A 24,536-nucleotide genomic window follows, 5' to 3' on the forward strand; every position below is an offset into this window, starting at 1 on the left:
AGAGGATTTCTAAATTTTTATGTGTATCAGCAAAAATCCTTAGATGTTATAAGAAGCTTTTGTGATAGTGATGTCATAAAATGCTTAGTTTTAGTGGAATTGCAGGAATCACAGACGTCTGATTGAAAATTGGAATGATACAAATTGATGCTATCAGTGTCCCTGATACATTTAGAAAATTTAGAAAACCTCTTTACAATCCCTTTAATGATGATGTTGCTGAAACTACATGAGTCATCCATGAACATTATTTGGGTGGTGTTAGTCCTCGGCATTCCGGTTCCAGCGTGGTTTCCCCTCTGTATTGCGGCACCATTTTTGGAACCAACAAACCAATTTCAGTTTTGAGGCAAAAGCATTGAAACATTATGAAATTATTGCCTGGAATTTTTTAGAAATTTTCTTAAAAGAAAAGCTTTGGGAGTCTTTTTTTGAAAAAATGTGGGGCACTTTTGGCAAAATTGGTCTAAAATACCAGACTTTTGCAAATCATGCCCAATTAGAAGTCTTTTGTTGGCTATCATACTTTTGGCAAAGTTTGTCAAAAAAGGCTCTTAACTGCTCTACCCTAAAACTGATGTTGGTTTGCTGGTTGATTTAATCGTCCACCACAACCCTCCTAGTTGAAATTGTAGAGAGGTAGAGAGAGAGTCATGCTATGACAAATTCTGAAACCAGTTTGAGATCTTGGCAAATTTGGTACCCAAACCAGTTTCGGTTGTAGAAACCAGTTTGGGATTTCTACCATTTAAAATTGCACTTTTAGGCAAATAAATTTAGATTTGAAATTGGAATATCTGATGCTACTGTGAGCTTTCAGCTCTAAGCTCATTTTTAGAGAGTCCACATAGCAAATGAAACTTTAAGCTACAATGTCCAATAAGGAAATCCAACTTTAAAATTTAAGCTACCATGTCCAATAAAAAAAAACCTGAATTTTAAATTAAAACTACCATGTCCAATTAGAAAAAAATTCAAATTTAAAATTAAAGCTACCATGTCCAATAAAAAGAGAATCCAAATTTTAAATTAAAGCTATCATGTCCAATAAAAAGAGAATCCAAATTTAAAATTAAAGCTATCATGTCCAATTATAAAAAAAATCCCAAATTCAAAATAGGTCCAAATTTACCAAGATCTCTTTCAAAAATCATAACTATGCATCAAGCGAAGTTGAAAAATCATCCATTGGGAAGTTTTGTAAAGAGACATGCAAGCAGTACCGAGAAAGGTTGACTTACTACGGAATGGCATTAACTCCTGCAAGGCTCCTCCTTGCACTAGTAGAAAAATACAGATATACATGTCAGATATACACATGTCAGATATACACATGTCAGATATATATATATGTCAGAAAGATATATTGGCAAGGTTGGGTCAAGCTGAAGAGAAGGTGAACCGTTGGGTTTCTGTTTCGCAACCAAATTTTTGCTGATGAAATTGAAAAATCAGTCAAAAGGCCCCTAAAACCCCTATCTTTTTTTAATTCCAAAGATACTCTCAAAAAAGTAAAGATGGCCTTCTCAATCAAAGATGGTCTTCAAGAAACCAAAGAAGGTCTTTGACCAAAGTTGGACTTCTTCAAAAAACCAAAGCAGGTCTTCAAGAAACCAAAAATGGTCTTCTTCAACCAAAGAAGGCCTTAAAAAAACCAAAAATTGGTCTTTTAGAAAAAAGATTGGCAGCGAAAAACAAAGATGTTATTCTTCAAAATGGCTTCAAAAAAACCAAAGATGACCTCCCTAAAAATGGTCTCCTTTTGGATGGAATTTCCCAACGGTTCCCTTCTGGCTTGACCCTTTTAAAGATCCTTTTATTAAGCTGCAACCATCATTCGAGTTCATACTAAGAGAGAAAAATAGGAAGTAAAGATTATTATATTTTATGCTTTCAGTTTTTTGGAAATTTCTGCAAAATATTCAACACATACTCCAAGCAGACTTCAACTGGTAAGTTACATATATTTTGTAATGTTCAAATTCTCCATAGTGTAATGTTCAGAGTACCAGTGTAATGTTCAAATTCACAGTGTAATGTTCTTTTTGAACAACTTTGAACTGTGAAATGTTCAAAGACAAAGTGTGATGTTCAAGTACCAGTGAAATGTTCAAATTCACAGTGTAATGTTCAAATTCACAGTGTAATGTTCTTTTGAACAACTTTGAACTGTGAAATGTTCAAAGACAAAGTGTGATGTTCAAGTACCAGTGAAATGTTCAAGTTCACTGTGTAATGTTCAAAGACAAAGTGTGATGTTCAAATTCACTGTGTAATGTTCAAATTCAGTGTCTAATGTTCTTTTTGAACAACTATGAACAGTGAAATGTTCCAAGACAAAGTGTAATGTTCAAGTTCACCATGTAATGTTCAAGTACCAGTGTAATGTTCAAGTACCAGTGAAGTGTTCAAGTTCACTGTGTAATGTTCAAAGACAAAGTGTGATGTTCAAATTCACAATGTAATGTTCAAATTCAGTGTCTAATGTTCTTTTTGAACAACTATGAACAGTGAAATGTTCAAAGATAAAGTGTAATGTTCAAGTTCACCATGTAATGTTCAAGTACCAGTGTAATGTTCAAGTACCAGTGAAATGTTCAAGTTCACTGTGTAATGTTCAAGTTCACTGTGTAATGTTCAAAGACACCATGTAATGTTCTTTTTGAACATTTTTGAACACATTGGTGCTTAAATTTAGCTGCTGATTTGGAAAGTTGCTGCCCACAATGTGGCTGCTGATGTGATAAGGTTCTGTCCGCATTTTAACTACTTATTTAAAGAGTTGATTTAGATTAAAGCCAGTATCAGGTTTTAGAAAATTCATCTTAAAATATGTGTTGAGTTTTGCAGAAATTTTTTTTTCCTCTTCTGCAGGATTTTAGATTATTGTAAAAAATATAAAAAAAATAGTCAGATAAATCAAATAGTTTCAAGAGATAGTTTTAAAAAAAAAAGGGGTCAAGGGGTTAAAGTTCATGACCTCCCAAAAATTAAATCTGAAAGTGACACTAATTTAGAGGGATAACGAAAAAAATGGTAATTTTTTTTTTGCTATAAAAAAAAATGAAAAAAAAAATGAAGGGGGATTTTGCGATTATTTTCAAATGTATTTTTAACCAATCGTGTGACGTCGATTTATTTGCTGCGGCAATCATTTTCATTCAGAATTAGACTTGTTTCGAAACATCAAACATGGAAAGCTTGCCACGAAATTTCGACGAAAAATAAACCACAACATTGCAACAGTTAAACAAGAAAAAAACACCGAAAGACTAAAAAGAGAGAAAAATAGTCATTGCCAAAAATGAGTTCCGGTACCAAAAGCCAATCAAAAAAACACCCAAAGCCGAATGTCCACGAACACAGATAAAGAAATTTTTGTTTAGAAAAATTGCGCCACAATAGGAATTTTGCCACGTTTTTTTTTTTTAACGTGGCAAACAACATTTCTATTCACTACAAATTAGGAAAAAAAAACGAAAAAAATTTGGTGAAAAATGAAAAAAAAAGAGGAGAGGTTTTCAACTATCTCTGTTACCTATTCGATTGACCTTCACGTCTAGCGAACCTTGATGATTGTGTTTGATGGCGTTCATCCTGCGATTCTGGGCTCCTCCAGGCCCACCGCCTCCCATTGGTTTAGGTCCTTTGGGTCGTGGTGCCTCGACTGGTAAGACTCTCCTACGTTTTTTGGGTAGTTTAGAGCGTGCTTGAGTATGTGAGTAGAAGAGAGCAAAGTTGCTGACGATTACAGGAACGGGTAGAGCTATGGTCAACACACCAGCTAATGCACATAGAGCTCCCACAAACATCCCTGCAAAGAGAGAAACAGTTCTGGATTATTGGCGTTCGATGACAGGGAAAAAGCATCCTTGGAAAGAGAAACAGTTCTGGATTATGTGTGGCATTAAGGGTCATGCTTGGATCATTGGGTTCAAGCGTCCTTGGAAAGAGAAACAGTTCTGGATTATTGACGTTCAATGACAGGGAACATTGGGAACAAACTTCCTTGGAAAGAGAAACAGTTCTGGATTATGTGGCATTTAGTGTCATGCTTGGATCATTGGGTTCAAGCATCCTTGGAAAAGAGAAACAGTTCTGGATTATGTGGCATTTAGTGTCATGCTTGGATCATTGGGTTCAAGCATCCTTGGAAAGAGAAACAGTTCTGGATTATGTGGCATTTAGTGTCATGCTTGGATCATTGGGTTCAAGCATCCTTGGAAAGAGAAACAGTTCTGGATTATTTGCCTTCCTGTTTGGAGAATAGGTTCTAAGCAGATTTTCTGGTGTTCCGTGTGGTGCCAAGATCAAAGAGTTCAAGCTGATTTTTTGGCGTTTAGTGTCCAAGCATCATCATATGGTACAAAAAAACCAGTTTTGGATGATCTGGCACGAACAGCTCAAGTAGTAGTGGATTATTGGGAGCTCTTTAAGATATCCAAAGTAGTATACTTACCTACATATGTCTTTGGTGCCATATCTCCATAGCCTACGGTAGTCATGGTAACGATAGCCCACCATAAGCCCACAGGTATGGACTCAAAGTCATTTTCGGGGTTGTATTGGATTTTTTCCGCATAGTATATCAGGGCAGCGAAGATCACAATACCCAAGACCAAGAAAAAGATGAGAAGAATTAGTTCCTTTGCACTAGCCTTGAATGTATGGATCAGGATTTTTAATCCTGCACTATGCCGCGTGAGCTTACACAATCTCATGATACGAATAATACTAAAGAATTCTAAAATGTCACTTTCTTGCTGAAGCTTGGTCAGCATAAAATCTAAATAAAAAGACAAAGTGGCCACTATGTCAATGATGTTCACAGGAGCCCGTAAAAAATCTAATTTCGTAGGGGCCACGATGAAACGTATGATGATTTCAAAGGTAAACCAGGCGTTGCTAGCACACTCGATATAGAAGAACGCTTCGTGCGGTTCCGTTTCTTTTTTCTGTAATCGCCAAGTGGTGTTGCCGTCGGCCATCTTTGATGTGGTGTTGAATAAGACGGGGACTCGCATGTCAGGATGAGTCTTCAAACAAAAAGATAAGATGGAGATAACTATGAAGAACACTGATATAACTGCTATAATCTGAAAAGAGAAAAACGAAAAAAAAATGGTCAGACATTCGTGGCTTTAGAATTCAAATTTGTACAAGCAAATTTCGTTAATCAAAATCTCGTTCAAAGACTGGCAAATTTGAGAGTACAATTGTTTAGTACCATCAAGTGTTTCCGCCAATCAAAAAACTCGTTCAAAGACTGGCAAAATTGAGAGTTAAAATTGCATAGTACCATCAGGTGTTTCCGCCAATCAAAAAACTCGTTCCAAGAATGGCAAAATTGAGAGTTAAAATTGCATAGTACCATCAGGTGTTTCCGTCGATCAAAAAACTCGTTCAAAGACTGGCAAAATTAACAGTAAAAATTGTATAGTCGTGGTTTCCTCCAAAGAGAAGTACCATTAGGTGTTTTGAAAAGAGTAAGCAAGGCAATTCTGCCAATCTAAATCTCGTTCAAAGTATGGCAAAAGCAGGAGTAAAAATTGTATAGTCATGGTTTGCTCCAAAGAGCAGTACCATCAGGTGTTTTGAAAAGAGTAAGCAAGATATTCCGTTGATCAAAATCTCGTCCAAAGTATGGCAAAGGCCCAAGTAAAAATTGTGTGGTAGTGGTTTCCTCCAAAGAGAAGTACCATCAGGTGTTTCGAAAAGAGAGATACAATCAGATCAATTTATGCCTGACCAAACAAATCAGCCAAAAAACAGCTAGCCAACGGCATTTGTGTCCAAGAACTTTTTCATTGACAAAATGACTGACAGTCTCGACTGTTCTGTCACTTTGATTTTGTCAATTCTAAAAAAAAAAAAAATAAGCCATAAGACTAAAGCCATATTATGAAAAAAAGACGTCAATTTTTAAAAGTAAGCCAAGGCCAGTTGTGTCCAAGTCTTTTTTCATCGACAAAATGACTGAAAGTTTCCACTGTACTGTCATGTTGATTATGTCAATTGATAAAATGAAGAGAAAATCTAATCAAGGAAACAAGCGTTATTTGATTAACAACCAATAAGAATCAATATCAACATTTGTCTCTGACCACAGGAAGTAAGGTCATACTTGTTTCACAGTGATAATAAATCAACCTGAAATTCGACCGACAAAACTCGAGTTTTTCTATTGGTTAATTTATCACACCCTTGATATTCAGCAGACGGCGTAGTTTTTCGTTAAATATTTGGCGTAGTGATTTTAAACTTAGTCCAAAATAGAACATATTTTGTCCATTTTTTTGGGGACAAAATTGCTGCAGGATTCGAGTTTTCCCATTGGTTAATTTAATGCATCCTTGATTTTAGCAGACGGCGTAGTTTTTCGTTGCATATTTGGCATAGTGATTTTAAACTTAGTCCTTAATAGAACATATTTTGTCCATTTTTTTGGGGACAAAATTGCTGCAGGATTCGAGTTTTCCCATTGGTTAATTTAATGCATCCTTGATTTTAGCAGACGGCGTAGTTTTTTGTTGAATATTTGGCGTAATGATTTGAAAGTATGTCCAAAATGCTGATGTGATACTTGGAATACGCCATGGGAAAGTTGATCTGTTAGTTATGGATTAATTAAGCAAATTTATGATAGAGGTTGAAACCAACAAGCACAGGCTGAGGCGTTCATTTCAGGACACTGATTTTTGTAAGAAACAACTTAGGTTCACGAGGGTCCTTTCTACCATCTTTTCCTGGATTATCTGTACCCATTTACAGCTGGGTTGACTGGAATAATGAGGATCCTTTCTACCAGCTGGTCCTTGACCAAACCTCTTGGTATTGATCTTTCCCAGATTATCTGTACCCATTTACAGCTGGGTCGACTGGAATAATGAGGATCCTGTCTACCAGCTGGTCCTTGACCAAACCTCTTGGCAATGATCTTTCCTGGATTATCTGTACCCATTTACAGCTGGGTCGACTGGAATAATTAGGAAAGAGGAGATATTCCAAGTTACCAGATTTTCACTAGCTAACAGAGTTTAGAACCCGCGACCACCATTTGTTCTTCAAATTTAAGCTCTGATTGTGCTACAGTTGGTCCTTAGAATTGAGCTTCAAGATTCAAAATTGTGCTACTTTGCAATTCTTACTTTTATGGGTCATTTGCCTTCAGATAAAAAAAGTTCCACCTGGAGCCTCAGGACTATATCCAATAACCTTTCCATGACTTCCAAGGCCAAAGCATTTGACGGTTCCCTCAAGGTCTTTGGATGACGGCCATTGAAAGCATAGATTTTTTCTACTGCGCAAAAAGGAAGTAGGAAAGAGGTCACAAGAAGCCTCCAGACATCTTCATGGATAGATTTCTTTCAGAGTTTTTTTTTGTGGACTTTATTTGCCAAATGCGTCAAAAAATGATTTGACTGTTTTTTTGGAAGATTTTCCTAGTTGAAAAGTCCTACTTTGATTGAACTAATGATGACAGGTAAAGCCATGCAGTGTGCAATGAGGGAAATTTTGCCAGGACGGCGGCATAAGCCTACTCTTTTTCTATTTCCAACTGTCAAGGGATCTTTAATGTGTACAGCCTGTAGCACACGGGGCCTCGGTTTATTGTCCTACATTTCTGCAAGTGATTTGGCAAATGAGGACTGGCAACATCATGCAGTGTACAATGAAGGAATTTTGCCAGGACAGCAGCATTAGTCTCAAGGGATCTTTAACGTGCACAGCCTGTAGCACACAGGGCCTCGGTTTATTGTCCCATCCGAACGACTAGACGCTTTTTCCATTGTCAGCCCCATCTTCATAATGTCAAGCTTTTACAAACTGCATTAATGCCTTGACCTTTCTTGTTTCACCTAATGCTGTAATTTGATTGGCTTGTACAGCAGCAAATAGAGCCAATCAAAGCCCTTGACAAGATAGATGGCTTATTGTTGACAGACTTTCTGTTGAGAGCTCTGATTGGCTGAATTCGCTAACCTACAATCAAACCAAATCACTGCATTTACAAACTTCCATGATACTAGAAAGGTGACTATTGTAGTCAAGGTATAAGACAAAGTTCGTAATAGCTTGACATGGTGAAAACGCACAACCCCTGCATGTTTGACAAGGGAAACCAGTTTTAGTAATAAGTTTTGGATTACACTGGTGCTTGGATTCCCAGATACACCGCGATTTGTTTTTCTGGCTGACTGTAACCAGCTTACATGACAACAAGACCAAGTAACCTTTTGACCCTAGCGATGATGGAAACCTAATTACCAGTTATCCAGTTGCAATCAATATATATCAAACTCTTCCATAACATCTTAATATCTCCCTCTGCTGCCATCATTTTATTTATCAGCAAATCAACAAGATAGATTGAACGTTACAATGGAGATAATCACAAATTATGTCTTTTGGACGGCTCTTGTGGTGGGGTTCGTTGGTTTGAGGTCAGCTCTGATGACTTTTGGCAGTGTTTTCAAAGAAATTTTATCAAAAGCAGGAATAATCACAAATTTTGTCTCTTGGACGGCTCTTGTGGTGGGGTTCGTCAACTTTGAGGTGGTCATTTCAAAGAAATTTTATCAAAAGCAGGAATAATCACAAATTTTGTCTCTTGGACAGCTCTTGTGGTGGGGTTTGTTGGTTTGAAGTGAGCTCTGATGACTTTTGGCAGTGTTTTCAAAGAAATTTTATCAAAAGCAGGAATAATCACAATTTTTGTCTTTTTGACAGCTCTTGTGGTGGGGTTCGTCAACTTTTAACTTGATGGGGTATCCTAAGTCTTTTGGACATCTCTTTGTGAATTTGCAAGACCCACAGACGTCTGATTGAAAATTTGAATGGTGCAAATTGATGCTGTCAGTGTCCCTGATACACATAAAAAAATTTAGAAAACCACTTTAGGTTTTGAATTTCAAATATGACTCTCCTGTCTTAGAGTTAAAAATCATACGTTACCTTTGCTCCAGTAGATGAATAAGGCTCATCGAATAAAGCCCAAATTTTTGGTTGAATTCGTTGCCAACAATTTAATTCTCCCGATTTATATTCGTCCTCTAGACCAAACTTTTTCATGATATCCTCTTCCGTGGGTTTATCAGTGTCCAAATCAAGGCGGTCGAGTATGGTGAGGACATCTTGTGTATCTCGATGGCTGGTGTAAGTCATCCAGCAACACGGTTCAACCTGGTTGGAGTCCAGTCCCCAGAATTCTAACTCCTCCTCGAAAAGAGGTCCACACACGTCTGTCGGGTAGTGAAGTTTCCCTGAACGATAATAATTGAGAATTTGAGCGAACACGCCCGGATGTCTGTCGAAAAAATATTCGTTTAACACGGGGTCGTAGTTGGCTAACGCCTCGGTCAGCCTGGATAAGCGAGTAGCTGGAATTTTCTTCAGGGTGGCCTTATAAGTTTCGTGCCGGATGCCCCCTACGTTCAGTATCACACGATTGTCTGCATCAGACATATTACTCGAGAATTCCATATTCGACATTTTCGCGTTACTATGGAAACCCAATCTTTCCAAAAATAAATTTCTAAAATTTTACGCCCGTAAGCTTTGCCGTGTTTTGCTTGGCTTAAGAAATGATTTTGTCATGAACACTTTTTAAAAACACTCTTTGCATGCAGTTTTTTCACAATTCACTAATGTTGTAGTTCTTACACTATCATGTCAGATTTTATCATCCATTACCAAATTTTACACATCCATTTTGAACACCGTCTGCTCAAAGTCCTCCATATTGGAATTTTTCACAAAATGTAATGTCTGCCCATCAGAAATGTCCGAAAATCCAAGAAATTTCTGTCAGAATTTCTTCCGCTCATTTTGTGAAATACGTTTTTTATGTTTCATTTTTCTCCAATGTTAATCACCAATTTAATTTTGTGCGGAACTGTTAAGTTTGCTGCGAGGTATAAAATTCTGCTAACGACCATCTGTTTAATCTTTGGAATGCATCAAAATCTGAAAATAGATAGAAAAATAATATCAACAAGGTACCAAATAGAAATAAAACGAAAATTAAAAAGTTTTAACTTGCTGACCTTTTGTGCTTATACATTTTTTTTTAGGTTTGAGTATTTAGGGATTGTAAAGAGGTTTTGTAAATTTTTTATGTGTATCAGGGACACTGATAACATCAACCTGCACCATTCCAATTTTCAATCAGATGTCTGTGATTCCTGCAATTCCATTATAACCAAGTGTTTTGTGTATGCAATTGTAAAACACTTAGTTTTAGTGGAATTGCAGGAACCACAGACGTCTGATTGAAAATTGGAATGGTGCTAATTGATGTTATCAGTGTCCCTGATACACAGTTTCATATAAGTTGAAAACTTCAACACTGAAAAATCATACATATAGATAATCCATAAAAAGAATCAAAACACTAATTTTAACACTAAAACACTAACTTAAACACTAAGTAAATCTGTTTTCCAAAATGGCAGCAGTAGACTAAACCAATCTTCAATACATACATTGTAAATTGGTTGTAATTAGGAAAAATCAGTCCTAATAATAAATCCAAAAACAGAATCAAAACACTAATTTAAACACTAAAACACTAACTAAAACACTAAGTAAATCTGTTTTCCAAAATGGCAGCAGTAGACTAAAGCAATCTTCAATACATACATTGTAAATTGGTTGTAATTAGGAAAAAATCGAAGCCTTTAATGCAAGGTAAACATCAACATCAATAAAACATGTGTCAAGCTTGAGGCCACAACCTGTTAATATTTTGATGTAGGGAGCCAAGATTTTGCATCAGGCTTTTTAGCCGTGCTAATATTTTGCATCAGGCAGGCAATATTTTGCATCAGGCAGGCAAGATTTTGCATCAGGCATTCATGGAACCAAGATTTTGCATAAGGCTTTTAGCTGTGCCAATATTTTGCATCAGGCAGCCAATATTCTGCTTTTAGCTGTTCCAATATTTTGCATCAGGCAGCCAATATTTTGCTTTTAGCTGTTCCAATATTTTGCATCAGACAGCCAATATTTTGCTTTTAGCTGTTCCAATATTTTGCATCAGGCAGCCAATATTTTGCTTTTAGCTGTTCCAATATTTTGCATCAAGCGAGCAATACGTTGCTTTTAGCCGTTCCAATATTTTACATCAAGCGAGCAATACGTTGCTTTTAGCTGTTGTAATATTTTGCTCCAGAAGCCAATATTTTACTCCAAGCAAGCAATATTTTGCTTTTAGCCGTTCAAATATTTTGAATCAAGCAGGCAATATCTTGCATCAAACAGTCAATATCTTGCATCAGGTGTAGGTCATTAAAACTGTTACCATAGGAACGAAAAAAAAACCCAACTAAAATCCCATTATACTTCAGTCCTGTAAATCGAATATTATAACATCCAGTGCCTTAAAAATGTAGTTTTACTCACAGACAGCAGCTGTGGCCCAGTCAGTATTGATTATTATTATTATTATTATTATTATGTATTGCTAGTGATTATTATAGACCAAGCACCACTGTGAATAGCTTGACAGATTTATTGCCATGTTTAACTTTTATATTGGTTCATTAACCGGTGTTTATCAAACCACCTTAACCGACAAACCAACAACCTGCCTTGAGAATAGATCTGAAAATTTAGCTTTAAGAATAGATATAAAATTTGAGAATTAAGAATAGGTATGAAATTTAAGCATTAAGAATAGTTGTGGAGTTTAAGCATTAAGAATAGTTGTGAAGTTTGAGGATTAAGAATAGTTGTGAAGTTTAAGCATTAAGAATAGATCCGAAAATTAAGCATTAAGAATAAATCCGAAAATTCAGCATTGAGAATAGATCTGATAATTAAGCATTAAGAATAGATCTGAAAATTCAGCATTGAGAATAGATATGAACAAGAACATCAAGAATAGAAAATTGAACATCAAGAATAGACAATTGAATATCAAGAATAGAAAATTGAACATCAAGAATAGAAAATAGAACATCAAGGAATACAAAATTGAACATGAAGAATAGATCTGAACATTGAACATCAAGAATAGAAAATTGAACATCGAGAATAGAAAATAGAACATCAAGGAATACAAAATTGAACATGAAGAATAGATCTGAACATTGAACATCAAAAATAGAAAATTGAACATTAAGAATAGAAATTAGACCATCAAGAATAGAAAAATGAACATCAAGAATAGAAAATTGAACATCAAGAATAGAAAATTGAACATCAAGAGTACAAAAATGAGCATTACGAATAGATGTGGAAAAAAAGTGTTCAGAATAAATAGAAATGAGAAGATAATGAATGAAATGAGTGTTAAAGTAAACTGATCTAACGCCCTGCGTTTAAAAGTGTGTTCTGTAATTAGGTTGGTATTGTAGTAGTGTTGGCCACGAATCAAAATAAACACTTGTTCATCAGTCAGTGTTCTAACGGTACATTGTTTCTTATTTTACTCTCAAGTAGATAATGACATTTAGAAAACATTTGTCTTCCAATTACCTGATATACTGTAGCAGCGACGGTGGGGGTACAGGAGAGGGGGGTGGGGAAATGGTCTGTGGGTATGTATTGTCCCCCAGAAAAACAGTTTGTGCCCCACTACTGGCAAAATAGCAGTTTTCATACTTCCAATAAGCCATTTACTGTAGCGATGCCAGTGGGGGTACATCAGAGGGGGATGGAGGGGGGAAATGGGCTGTGGGTATGTAATGTCCCCCCAGAAAAATAATTTGTGCCCCACTACTGGCAAAAAAGTCAGTGTACTCATATACTGTAGCGATGCCAGTAGGGGTACAGGAGGCCGGGGGGTATGTATTTGTCCCCCCAGAAAAATAGTTTGGGCCCTTAATTGTACCCCTTGTACCCCCCACTTCCTTTCTGAGGAAGGACATCTCATGGCAGGCTAGTGCCCATGTAATTCCACATTTTGGAATCTAAATCCCAAAGGTTGTCCCCCCTATTAAGTTAGTTTGTACCTCCAGTCCAGTTGGCTGCTACAACCACTTCCTGAATACTACTGTAAAATTAGGTACACCTTATGGGAAAGGTTCAACCAATCATACCTTAGTTTTAGAAACTGGAATTTTTTAGCTAAGCCAATCAGTAATAGTGTTCACAGCTCACTGGGCTGTGGGTATGTATTGTCCCCCAGAAAATAGTTTGTGCCCCACTACTGGCAAAATAGCAGTTTTCATACTTCCAATTAGCCATTTACTGTAGCGATGCCAGTGGGGGTACATCAGAGGGGGAGAGGGGGGAGCCCAATGGGCTGTGGGTATGTAATGTCCCCCCCAGAAAAATAATAAGCCAATCAGTAATAGTAAACAGCTCACTGTCAAAATTTTAAAGGTTAAAAAGAAAATATTTACGTATATTCAAGACCCAAATCAACCTCTGAAAGTGGCGAAAATGTCCCTTTAAAGTCTCATGGTTGCTGAAAACTTGTTTTATTACTCAACTCTTTGATAGTAGCAGGAAGGATTCCATCTTGGCGCTAACAGTTTTAAAGTTCACAAGTCACAGATGTTTGCGTGGGTTTCCTCAAGAATGATTGTGAAATTATTTTTCTATTTGTTATTTTAATTGGGATAGTGTTAACTTGTAGATTTGTTTTGAATGAAAACAAATTTCATTGGGTGATTATTTCAATGGTGTTTAGTAAACAACTGATGGTGCATTAAAGGGATTGTAAAGAGGTTTTGTAAATTTTGTATGTGTATCAGGGACACTGATAGCATCAATTTACACCATTCTAATTTTCAATCAGATGTCTGTGGTTCCTGTAATTCCACTAAAACTATGTGTTTTGAAGGGAGGTTTTCTAAATTTTTTTATGTGTAACAGGGACACTGATAGCATCAATTTGTACCATTCTAATATTCAATCAGATGTCTGTGGTTCCTGTAATTCCACTAAAACTAAGTGTTTGATGATGATGTTACTTTCAAAAATGCTAATAGTAAGCTCTTTGGTGTTAAAAACCATTTAAAAAAACAACAGCTAAACTTAAAAAACTGTAGGCATAAACTGAAAAACTTTAGGCATTAGCTTGATAATTTTAGGCGTTAGCTTGATAAATTTAGGCATTTGAAATGAAAAGTCTTTGGTGTTAAAGACCATTGAAATAAGTGAAATCTTTTCCACCTTGTAAATGTCTTTTATAAACAATGGCCGCAATAAGTAATGTCTATTTTTATTATCTTAGCTTGTCTTGTAAATACTTAATAGAGAATCGCAGGATTTTAATTTCCCTTGAGATTCAGTGCCATTAATACTACATGATTGTATAGTAGATGGTCACTGGCGCTGGCCTGAATGGGTTCCAAGACTCTTTCAGATGCCAGAATCAATTATGTTCGTTAACAAAGATATGCTTCCGTAAACAACTTAACAAAATACAATGAGAAACTACACAGGGGCCTTTAAGTCATGTGCTTTAAAGGGATTATAAAGAGGTTTTCTAAATTTTTAATGTGTATCAGGGACACTGTTAGCATCAATATACATCATTCCAATTTTCAATCAGATGTCTGTGGTTCCTGCACTCCTACTCAAACTAAATGTTTGATGATGTCACTAGTCACAAAATATGCTTTATCACATAAGGTCCTTTGCGATAAGTGACATCATCAATCACTTAGTTTTAATGGAATTGCAGGAACCACAGACATCTGATTAAAAATTGGAATGGTGCAGGTTGATGTTATCAGTGTCCCTGATACACATACAAAATTTAGAAAACCTCTTTACAATCCCTTTAAGTCCTGATGAGGATTGTATATCTGAAACAAGGTATGTTAGAACATGAGATAAGCTCTACACTAATAACAATGAGTTCAAACTGTTTCATTTTCTGATACTTAACAAGTTTATTCGGTTTATAACCAAATACTATACTTGGCAAGAGTTATTGCCCTTGTTTCTAACTAAGATGATGTTATGAAAACAAGAATGAAATTGGAGTTAAGATGTTCGTATTGGTATTTATAAGCATTAGAATGTTGTTAATCAAACCACATAGCAAGTACTGTATACTGGCATAGGGCCATTATAAACTGTTACCATTATGAAATACACATGAGGCAATCGGTTATCACAAAAGCATTGGTTGAGGCAAAGGAATTGTAAGCAAGCAGTGAAAATATTGTATTAATAAGCTAAGGATCTTACTGTATACTGGCATAGGGCCATTAGAAATTGTTAACATTATGAAATACACATGAGGCAATTAGTTATCACAAAAGCATTGGTTGAGGAAAAGGAATTATAAGCAAGCAGTGAATATATTGTATTGATAAGCCATGGATCATACTGTATACTGGCATAGGGCCATAATATATTAACATTATGAAATACACATGAGGAAGTTAGTTATCACAAAAGCATTGGTTGAGGCAAAGGAATGTAAGCAAACAACTGCTGAGGCTGAATTCAAATTGTGGCTACTCTGTGATGGTGTTAAATTGCAAGCCTCTCATAGAGTGTCTTAGAGGGTTCACTCAAGAAAATTTTAGAAAAAATGAATTGATTTTGTGCATTCTGACATATTTTGGAGAAAAAAGGTAGACATTTAGATTTGTTGAAAATAAAGTGGGGGTACAATATTGGGGGTGAAAACCACTTTTCTAGGGGGGGCAAATGTCCATCCTGTACCCTCACTGGCGCTGCCACTGGTTTTAAGCCACCTCCAAAGTAAATTGGTATCAAAAACACAGGCTCAAAACAGTTCAGAGTTAAGCTGCCTTAACTTCAGTCATCTGAACGCACTTAATGTAACGTACTAGGTGAAGACTATCACTAAAGCATTGGCCAAGGAAGAATAATAATAAAACAGTTCTTACGTATTACCAGCATGGTTATATTTTAGTTTGATACAGTATTGTACTAGCTGTTCAGGATGGAGTATATTATAACTGTAAAGTGTCAAGCAGGAAGAAGGAAGTGTTGATGATGTTGAAATGACTATAAGTAGAAAGGGTGACATGTTGTGGCATCATTTATTGAGATTTTTAATGATACAGGAAGTTGATTGGCTTATCACCAAGAGAAAGAGCTCAGCTCATCTCAAAGAGAGAGCTTAACACAAAGAGAAAGAGCTCAGCTCATCTCAAAGAGAAAGAGCTCAGCTCATCTCAAAGAGAGAGCTTATCACAAAGAGAAAGAGCTCAGCTCATCTCAAAGAGAGAGCTTATCACAAAGAGAAAGAGCTCAGCTCATCTCAAAGAGAGAGCTTATCACAAAGAGAAAGAGCTCAGCTCATCTCAAAGAGAGAGCTTATCACAAAGAGAAAGAGCTCAGCTCATCTCAAAGAGAGAGCTTATCACAAAGAGAAAGAGCTCAGCTCATCTCAAAGAGAGAGCTTATCACAAAGAGAAAGAGCTCAGCTCATCTCAAAGAGAGAGCTTATCACAAAGAGAAAGATCACATCTTAGAGGAGAGACTTATCACAAAGGAAAGAGCTCATAACAGAAAGCTTATCCACACCAAAGAGATTATCACAAAGATATGGTCAAGAGAAAGAGCCTTTAGCAAAGAGATTATCCCAGGATATCACTTAGAAAAAAGAGCTCATTGCTCATTGAGAAGGAAGGGATTACAAAGAGCTTATCAAAACGAGAAAGCTTATAGCAAAGTGCTTATCATAAAAGCAAAGAGCTCATTACAAAGAGATTATCTCAAGGAGAAAAAAAAAGCAAGGAGCTTATCATAGACAAAGAGCTTACAATTATAATAACTTCTATATTCAAGAATGTACAACAATACTACTTAAAGTACTTATCACCAAGAGAAAGAGCTCATTACGAAGAGCAAGAGCTTATCACCAAGAGAAAGAGCTTATCACAAAAAACTAGCATGTAATAGCATGAAATTATCACTTAAGAAACTGCATGATAATGTGACCTTAAGTGGGAAGATGAGAAAGAGCTTATGACCAAGAGAAAGAGCTCATTGCTAAGGGCTTATCACCAAGAGAAAGAGCTTATCACCAAGAGCAAGAGCTCATTGCAAAGAGCTTATCACCAAGATAAAGAGCTTATCACCAAGATAAAGAGCTTATCACCAAGAGGAAGAGCTTATCACTCTCACTTAAGAAACTGCATGATAATGTGACTTTAAGTGGGAAGATGAGAAAGTGTGATAATGGAAGAAAAGAAAGTGTGGAATATTTATTTAGAGAAGAAAATGTTGGTATTTTAACAAGAATCTAGTTGATATAGAATGTAATAATATAACTCTGATATTCACTGTCTATATCTATAAAGAACATACGAGGGTAGGTCAAAAAGTTTTATATCCCCATAGATTAAAGGGATTGTAAAGAGAGACTGGTGCTCCAATATTTTTAGTCTCAGAAATGGGAATTTTTTAGCTAAGCCAATCAGTAATAGTGTTCACAGCTCACTGTCGAAATTTGAGTCTTCAAATCCATGTGTGTCCAGAATTATCCACGTTTGAAAGTTAAAATGACGACTCGTCTTTTCTTGAGACACTGTGATATATAGAAAAGACATCTATAGAAATAGTGAGTAAAATTCCTAGTTTGAGATATTTTTAAGGAATTATGTGATTTTCGTACATTTCTAGTACTTCTGAAGACTATTTATATATATTCAAGACTCAAATCAACTCCCGAAATGGTGCATCTGTCCCTTTAAAAATACACTTCTCATATCGACATAGAGAACTTCTTGCGGGTCACTCTAAAACATTGATTCACAACTTTTTGACCAACCCTCATACACATACTGAATATTGTGTAATCCACATTCCAGAGTCTTGCATCATGTGCTGCATTAAACACATGTCTGAACTGGTCGCTGGTGGTTTAGTGTGCATCATCTCTTTATCATGTGTTATTACTTAATTTTAACGTGATTCACTTTAACAGGTAAACTGTGTACAAGGGACTAAGATAATACATATTCACTATGTCACTACATTTTCAAATCTGCCATTCAACGAACACTTAATCATGCATAGCCCTTTTTAACATGTGTTATTACTTAATTCAGGTAAACCTTGTCTTATAGACGGGGGTAATAAATATGCAAGTCAACTGATTTTCACACCTGCCAATCAAAACTTTTTAATACAACACTTTGTTTTGTAAATATGAACACACAAACAAAGCTTGTGAATAGCTACAGCTGTTTTGATTGGTTAAAATTTGAATTTGAATTAAGAACTTACTGGAAATTTTGCAAGATTTGGTTGCCTGGATCTGGTGTCAGAGTTTTCTTTCGTTCTTTCAACATTTCAACTTTTCATTCTGTAACCTGAAATTAACCAAAAATATAAAAAAAACATTGAATTTCACTGAATTTTCCCTTAAAAAAAACATTGAATTTTTCTTTAATTTTCCCTTAAAAAAACATTGAATTTTTCTTTAATTTTCCCTTAAAAAAACATTGAATTTTTCTTTAATTTTCCCTTAAAAAAACATTGAATTTTTTCTTTAATTTTCCTTAAATTTTCCCTGAATAAATATTGAATTTTCCCTGAATAAATATTGAATTTTCCCTTACAATAAATATTGAATTTTCCCTGAATAAATATTGAATTTTCCCTAAAAAAAAAATGAATTTTCCCTGATTAAATACTGAATTTTCCCTTAATAAATATTGAATTTTCCCTCAATAAATATTGAATTTTCCCTCAATAAATTTTTCCTTCAATTTCACTGATTTCCTTTAATAAATACTGAATTTTCCCTTGAAAAGCCCTTGAATTTTAATTTAATTTTCCCCCAATAAATATTGAATTTTCCCTTACAATGAATATTGAATTTTCCTTTAATAAATATTGAATTTTCCCTTACAATAAATATTGAATTTTCCCTGAATACATATTGAATTTTCCCTTACAATAAATATTGAATTTTCCCTGAATAAATATTGAATTTTCCCTTGCAATAAATATTGAATTTTCCCTGAATAAATATTGAATTTTCCCTTACAATAAATATTGAATTTTCCCTTAATAAATATTGAATTTTCCCTTACAATAAATATTGAATTTTCCCTGAATAAATATTGAATTTTCCCTTACAATAAATATTGAATTTTCCCTTAATAAATATTGAATTTTCCCTTACAATAAATATTGAATTTTCCCTTAATAAATATTGAATTTTCCCTTACAATAAATATTGAATTTTCCCTGAATAAATATTGAATTTTCCCTTACAATAAATATTGAATTTCCCTCAATAAATATTGAATTTTCCCTCAATAAATATTGAATTTTCCCTAAGAGTTGATGTCATTCAGAATGTATCATGAATCGTGTGATTATAATCCAAGCTAGAAGACGTTGATCTGTGTCTGGTCAGAGATCAGCAATAAACAACACTAAACAAAGAAGCTAAGAGCTATAAACTAGGCCAAGCTAGGACTAAATATATCTAAAGCTCTCTTAACCACAGACAACAATAAAATACAATATCTTAAGCTCTCTCTTCAGTCAAAGGTCAAGCGGGATCAAGAGCAATCATTTATCACTGCTGTAGATTTCGTCTGACCAAAGTTGGGGGTGGTCATCAAAGTTTGTTTTCATTATGACCATGGACATTATGGTGGTTCTTAGAAGGGGTGTTAGATTTGGTCCAAGGAAAGCCAAACTTATATACCAAAAAATGATAGAAGTATAACTTATAAAATTAAGTTAAATTGGCTGGTTATTTAAGACGGACTGTAGCACAGTTGGTTAGGGTATTGAAATGGTAGGTTCTAATCTTGGTTGGCATGTAAAAGTTATCTTTCCTCATTATTCCAGTCAAACCAGCTGTAAATGGGTACAAAATAAGTCATCTTTCCTCATTATTCCAGTCAACCCAGCTGTAAATGGGCACATATAATCCAGGAACGATCAATGCCAAGAGGTTTGGTCAAGGACCAGCTGGTAGACAGGATCCTCATTATTCCAGTCGACCCAGCTGTAAATGGGTACAGATAATCCAGTAAAGATCACTGCCAAGAGGTTTGGTCAAGGACCAGCTGGTAGAAAGGATCCTCATTATTCCAGTCGACCCAGCTGTAAATGGGTACAGATAATCCAGGAAAGATCAATGCCAAGAGGTTTAGTCAAGGACCAGCTGGTAGAAAGGATCCTCTTGAACCAAAGTTGTTATCCCTGTAAGATCAATGCCTAGAGATTCAACATTACACCAGCTGGTAAAAAGGATCCTTGTAAAATTTGAAATTTAGACGGCTAGATACCTTTGAAGGAGTAGTTGAAAAGTCTGAGAGAGAAATAATGTTTGGTGCAGCCTTCAACTAAAATGAACCACCATAACTAAATATTTCTTCCTCAAATCATAACAAAGACTTCAAAGGCTGCCATTAAGAGGAACTACTTTGCCTGCGATTCTGTTACTGATATGTTGAAGGAATGGTAAGTTTGATAGATATTGAGTATTTAAAGGGAGCGGTTAAAGGGACAGGTGCACCATTTTTTGGACCAATCATACTTTAGTCTAAGAAACAGGAAATTTTTAGTTAAGTTAATCAGTAATAGTGTTCACAGCTCACTGTCGAAATTTGAGCCTTCAAATCCATGTGTGTCTAGAATTATCTGTGTTTGAAAGTTAATATGATGACTCGTCTTTTCTTGAGACACTGTCATATATAGAAAAGACATCTATAGAAATAGTGAGTAAAATTCCTAGTTTGAGATATTTTTAAAGGAATTATGTGATTTTTGTACATTTCTAGTACTTCTGAAGACTATTTACATATATTCAAGACTCAAATCAACCCCCCAAAAATGACGCACCAGTCCCTTTGAATTTAAGAAAGCTTTTGAAAATTTTGAAATCAGTAAATCGAGTCATGATATTTGATGAATCAAACAAGGCCCTGACCTTGACCCTAAGCTTTCAGCTGATAGTGAATTGCGGCCATGTGGTTTCTGTACACTTTTAATAGGTTTGGAGAAATCGGAGGTAGTTTGTTTCATGTTATTTTTGATATCGGCTAATTATTTTGGTATACTGGTATACCTTACTAATCTTTGCCATTAAGAGAATTGAATTACAAATCAACGCCATTATCCTGGTGAAATTTCGTTGGTGCTCTTAAGGCATTGGCCTTCCAAAATTTAACTGTCCTGATGAAGATTGTTTATCAGAAACATGATGAATGGAGCTTTAGTCAATTGAACCAAAATCTCCTTGTGTAGTTCTTTTTGCTACAGGCTGTACGTGTTAAAGATGGGATTCCTTATTTTTTAGTGTCAAATTTAGCAAACTATTTGATTAATTGGTGTTTCTAATGAATTATCATGTATTCCTAATCATATCATTATGTTCTTATTGCATATAATTAAGAGTTTTAACCAATCATAAATGACCATGTATGTACAGTCTGGATAAACAAAAAAAAGACTTTTTGACCTTTCTTGATCGGTCACTCATTGGAATTCTGCTGGTAATTCTCTTCTAGCTAATTATGAATTAATTATGGACATGTGAGACAAACTGGTATTTTTCCAAGTCATTAGAACACCTCTACTTTCTATTCATATAAGTATTAGCATTTCCATTTTCATAAATAAAAATAAGGGAACCCATCTTTAAGTAATAAACGAAAACATGATTTGTGAAAGTGTCTCTTTAAGGTGTTAGTAATTGCCACCCTATTGAAAGTGGTAGTAAAGTAATTTAAAGTGAGGAGTGATGGAAAACAGAACTTAGATAGATCAACACTACCCTCTCTATCTTTCTTATAGTTACTTATCTTCTTTTACCAGAATTCAAATCAAATGGCGTTTTAAATCTTAAAGGGATTGTAAAGAGGTTTTCTAAATTTTTTATGTGTATCAGGGACACTGATAGCATCAATTTGCATCATTCTAATTTTCAATCAGACGTCTGTGGTTCCTGCAATTCCACTAAAACTAAGTGTTTGATGACGTCACTAATCGCAAAATATCCTTGTATCATATATGGTTGAAAGGATCTTTCTGTAAATGGGCACAGATAATCTGGGAAAGATCAATGCCAAGAGGTTTGGAAAAAGGGATCAGCTGGTAGAAAGGATTCTCATAATTCCAGTCAACCCCGCTGTAAATGGATACAGATAATCTGGGAAAGATCAATGCCAAGAGGTTTGATCAAGGACCAGCTGGTAGAAAGGATCCTCATTATTCCAGTCAACCCAGCTGTAAATGGGTACAGATAATCTGGGAAAGATTAATGCCAAGAGGTTTGATCAAGGACCAACTGGTAGAAAGGATCCTCATTATTCCAGTCAACCCAGCTGTAAATGGGTACAGATAATCTGGGAAAGATCAATGCCAAAAGGTTTTGATCAAGGACCAGCTGGTAGAAAGGATCCTCATTATTCCAGTCAACCCAGCTGTAAATGGGTACAGATAATCTGGGAAAGATCAATGCCAAGAGGTTTGGTCAAGGACCAGCTGGTAGAAAGGATCCTCATTATTCCAGTCAACCCAGCTGTAAATGGGTACAGATAATCTGGGAAAGATCAATGCCAAGAGGTTTGATCAAAGACCAGCTGGTAGAAAGGATCTTTAACTGTGAACCTAAGTTATTATCCTTGTAAAATATAGTTGTTTCTTTCTTTCTAATTAGCCTAGATAATTAACGAACAAAATTAAACAAAGAAAAATAAAACCAATGTTTCTTAATCAGTTTTAAAATGTAGGAACATCTCTTTTGACATACGGCCAACTTCTGAGAAGCTGTTATTTGAAGCTAAGTGGCTTATATTGTACATAATATATGAGTCAGGAACTAGTACACATAGAAAAAAATGTACCAGCAAAACAATTCTGTTAATCTAAATCTCATCCAAATCATGACAAAATCAGGAGTAAAAGTTGTATAGGTGGACTCCTCCAAAGAGAAGTATCATCAGGTGTTTTGAAAAGAGTAAGCAAGACAATTCTGTTTATCAAAAATCCCCTCCGAAGTATGGCAAAATCACAAGTAAAAGTTGTATAGTGGTGGACTCCTCCAAAGAGAAGTACCATCAGGATCTGTTTAATGATGTTATGTTTTGTCCATTTCAGTCTTTCCAAACCTGCATCAATATGGTACAAGACACCACCAGATATCTGAAAGCATCTCCAAGAGGTAAGCATAAATTAACCACCATCAAAAACCCATTGAAAATCCTTCAATATGCAAAAACTATTCCAAATCTCGATAAAAATCCTTCAAATCTACTACCCACTTGTTAAAAACATTACGAAAACATCTGAATGAACTCCATCTTTGTGAAAAACATCCGAATGAAATTCAAAATGATCGAAATCAAACCCAAGAATCAAACAAGCCAATCCTATTCAAATAACTACTCTCTGATATCTATCTGATATCTATCAACTATTTTTAATAACATTTCTCAAATATATACCACCATTAAACCTGTACTTAAACCTAGCTTTAAGGGATATGTTTTGTGTACACATCTTGTAAACACATCTTGTAAACACACGTATGATTTATGCAATTTATATTCAAAGTGCCTTTCCCAACATTTGTGTTTACACCTTGTATATATCCCTATGTGTATTATTTGTACATCCCATCTGTATTATTTGTTCATCCCATTTGTATTATTTGTACATCCCATCTGTATTATTTGTTCATCCCATTTGTATTATTTGTACATCCCATCTGTATTATTTGTACATCCCATTTGTATTATTTGTACATCCCATCTGTATCATTTGTTCATCCCATATGTATTATTTGTACATCCCATTTGTATTACTTGTACATCCCATTTGTATCCCTAGCCCATCCCATGTGTATTCCTTGCAAATCCCATGTGTATCTCTTCCACATCCCATGTGTATCTCTTCCATTCCCATGTGTATCCTCTTCAATCCCCATGTGTGTCCCTGTTCCATCCCACATGTATCTCTAATCCATCTAGCATGTATCCCTCTTCAATCCCCATGTGTGTCCCCTGCACATGCATCCCTCTTCCATCCCACATGTATCTGTAATCCATCTAGCATGTATCCCTCTTCCCTGTACATGTGTGTCCCTGCACATGCGTCCCTCTTCCATCCCACATGCATCCCTCTTCCATCCCACATGCATCCTTAGGCTATCCCACTCCCACACCAAAAAGGCTACACTAAAAAAACGTAAAGAACACTACAAATTATCTTTATCTGAAAGTGAATCAAATTTATGTCTCTAAATATTTACAAGTAAGTGACATTAATTTATAGCCTTCGTCATATTTGACAAATTTCCAACTTTCCCACCAAAATGTTGGAATTCAGAATTCTTAAACCTTTTCTTCAGAAATCTTAGACTATCAGTCTCAAGAAAAAGCCTCCATTCATATATTTTGGTAATTTATAGCAAGTTACATAAACTTTGATGCTCGATAAGATGATTTAAATAAAGAAGCCAACTTACAGGATGTAAAGAAAAAAAAAATTTATCAATCCTGTGGAAAATGTTTGGATTTATTGGAACAAGCATGCTTGTGTTCTATGAGAATTTATTGCAATTGGTGAAAGGAGGATAAGTTGAAAGGAAAGTTTAGTAGAGAGAGCAGTAAGCCATCCTA

The 24,536-nt window shown here is 35.4% G+C and overlaps 3 protein-coding genes across 3 annotated transcripts; 2 read left to right on the forward strand and 1 right to left on the reverse strand.

Moving 5' to 3' along the window:
- Positions 1-1,143: 1,143 nt before the first annotated feature.
- Positions 1,144-9,483, reverse strand: LOTGIDRAFT_144275 (hypothetical protein; the record flags this gene model as incomplete). The annotated part of the gene is made up of 4 exons (XM_009054857.1): positions 1,144-1,280; positions 3,539-3,814; positions 4,460-5,096; positions 8,956-9,483. 4 exons carry the CDS (start codon positions 9,481-9,483, stop codon positions 1,144-1,146), a joined length of 1,578 nt encoding a protein of 525 aa, XP_009053105.1.
- Positions 9,484-12,140: 2,657 nt separating this feature from the next.
- LOTGIDRAFT_144270 (hypothetical protein) lies at positions 12,141-12,308 on the forward strand (the record flags this gene model as incomplete). The annotated part of the gene is made up of 1 exon (XM_009054858.1): positions 12,141-12,308. A coding segment is annotated over one exon (168 nt), but the record flags the coding sequence as incomplete, so codon positions are not given.
- An 11,208-nt stretch (positions 12,309-23,516) lies between these two features.
- Positions 23,517-23,873, forward strand: LOTGIDRAFT_58788 (hypothetical protein; the record flags this gene model as incomplete). The annotated part of the gene is made up of 1 exon (XM_009054859.1): positions 23,517-23,873. A coding segment is annotated over one exon (357 nt), but the record flags the coding sequence as incomplete, so codon positions are not given.
- Positions 23,874-24,536: the final 663 nt, after the last annotated feature.

The sequence above is a fragment of the Lottia gigantea genome (genome assembly GCF_000327385.1).
Source record: "Lottia gigantea unplaced genomic scaffold LOTGIsca_229, whole genome shotgun sequence".
Classification (NCBI taxonomy): Eukaryota; Metazoa; Mollusca; class Gastropoda; family Lottiidae; genus Lottia; species Lottia gigantea.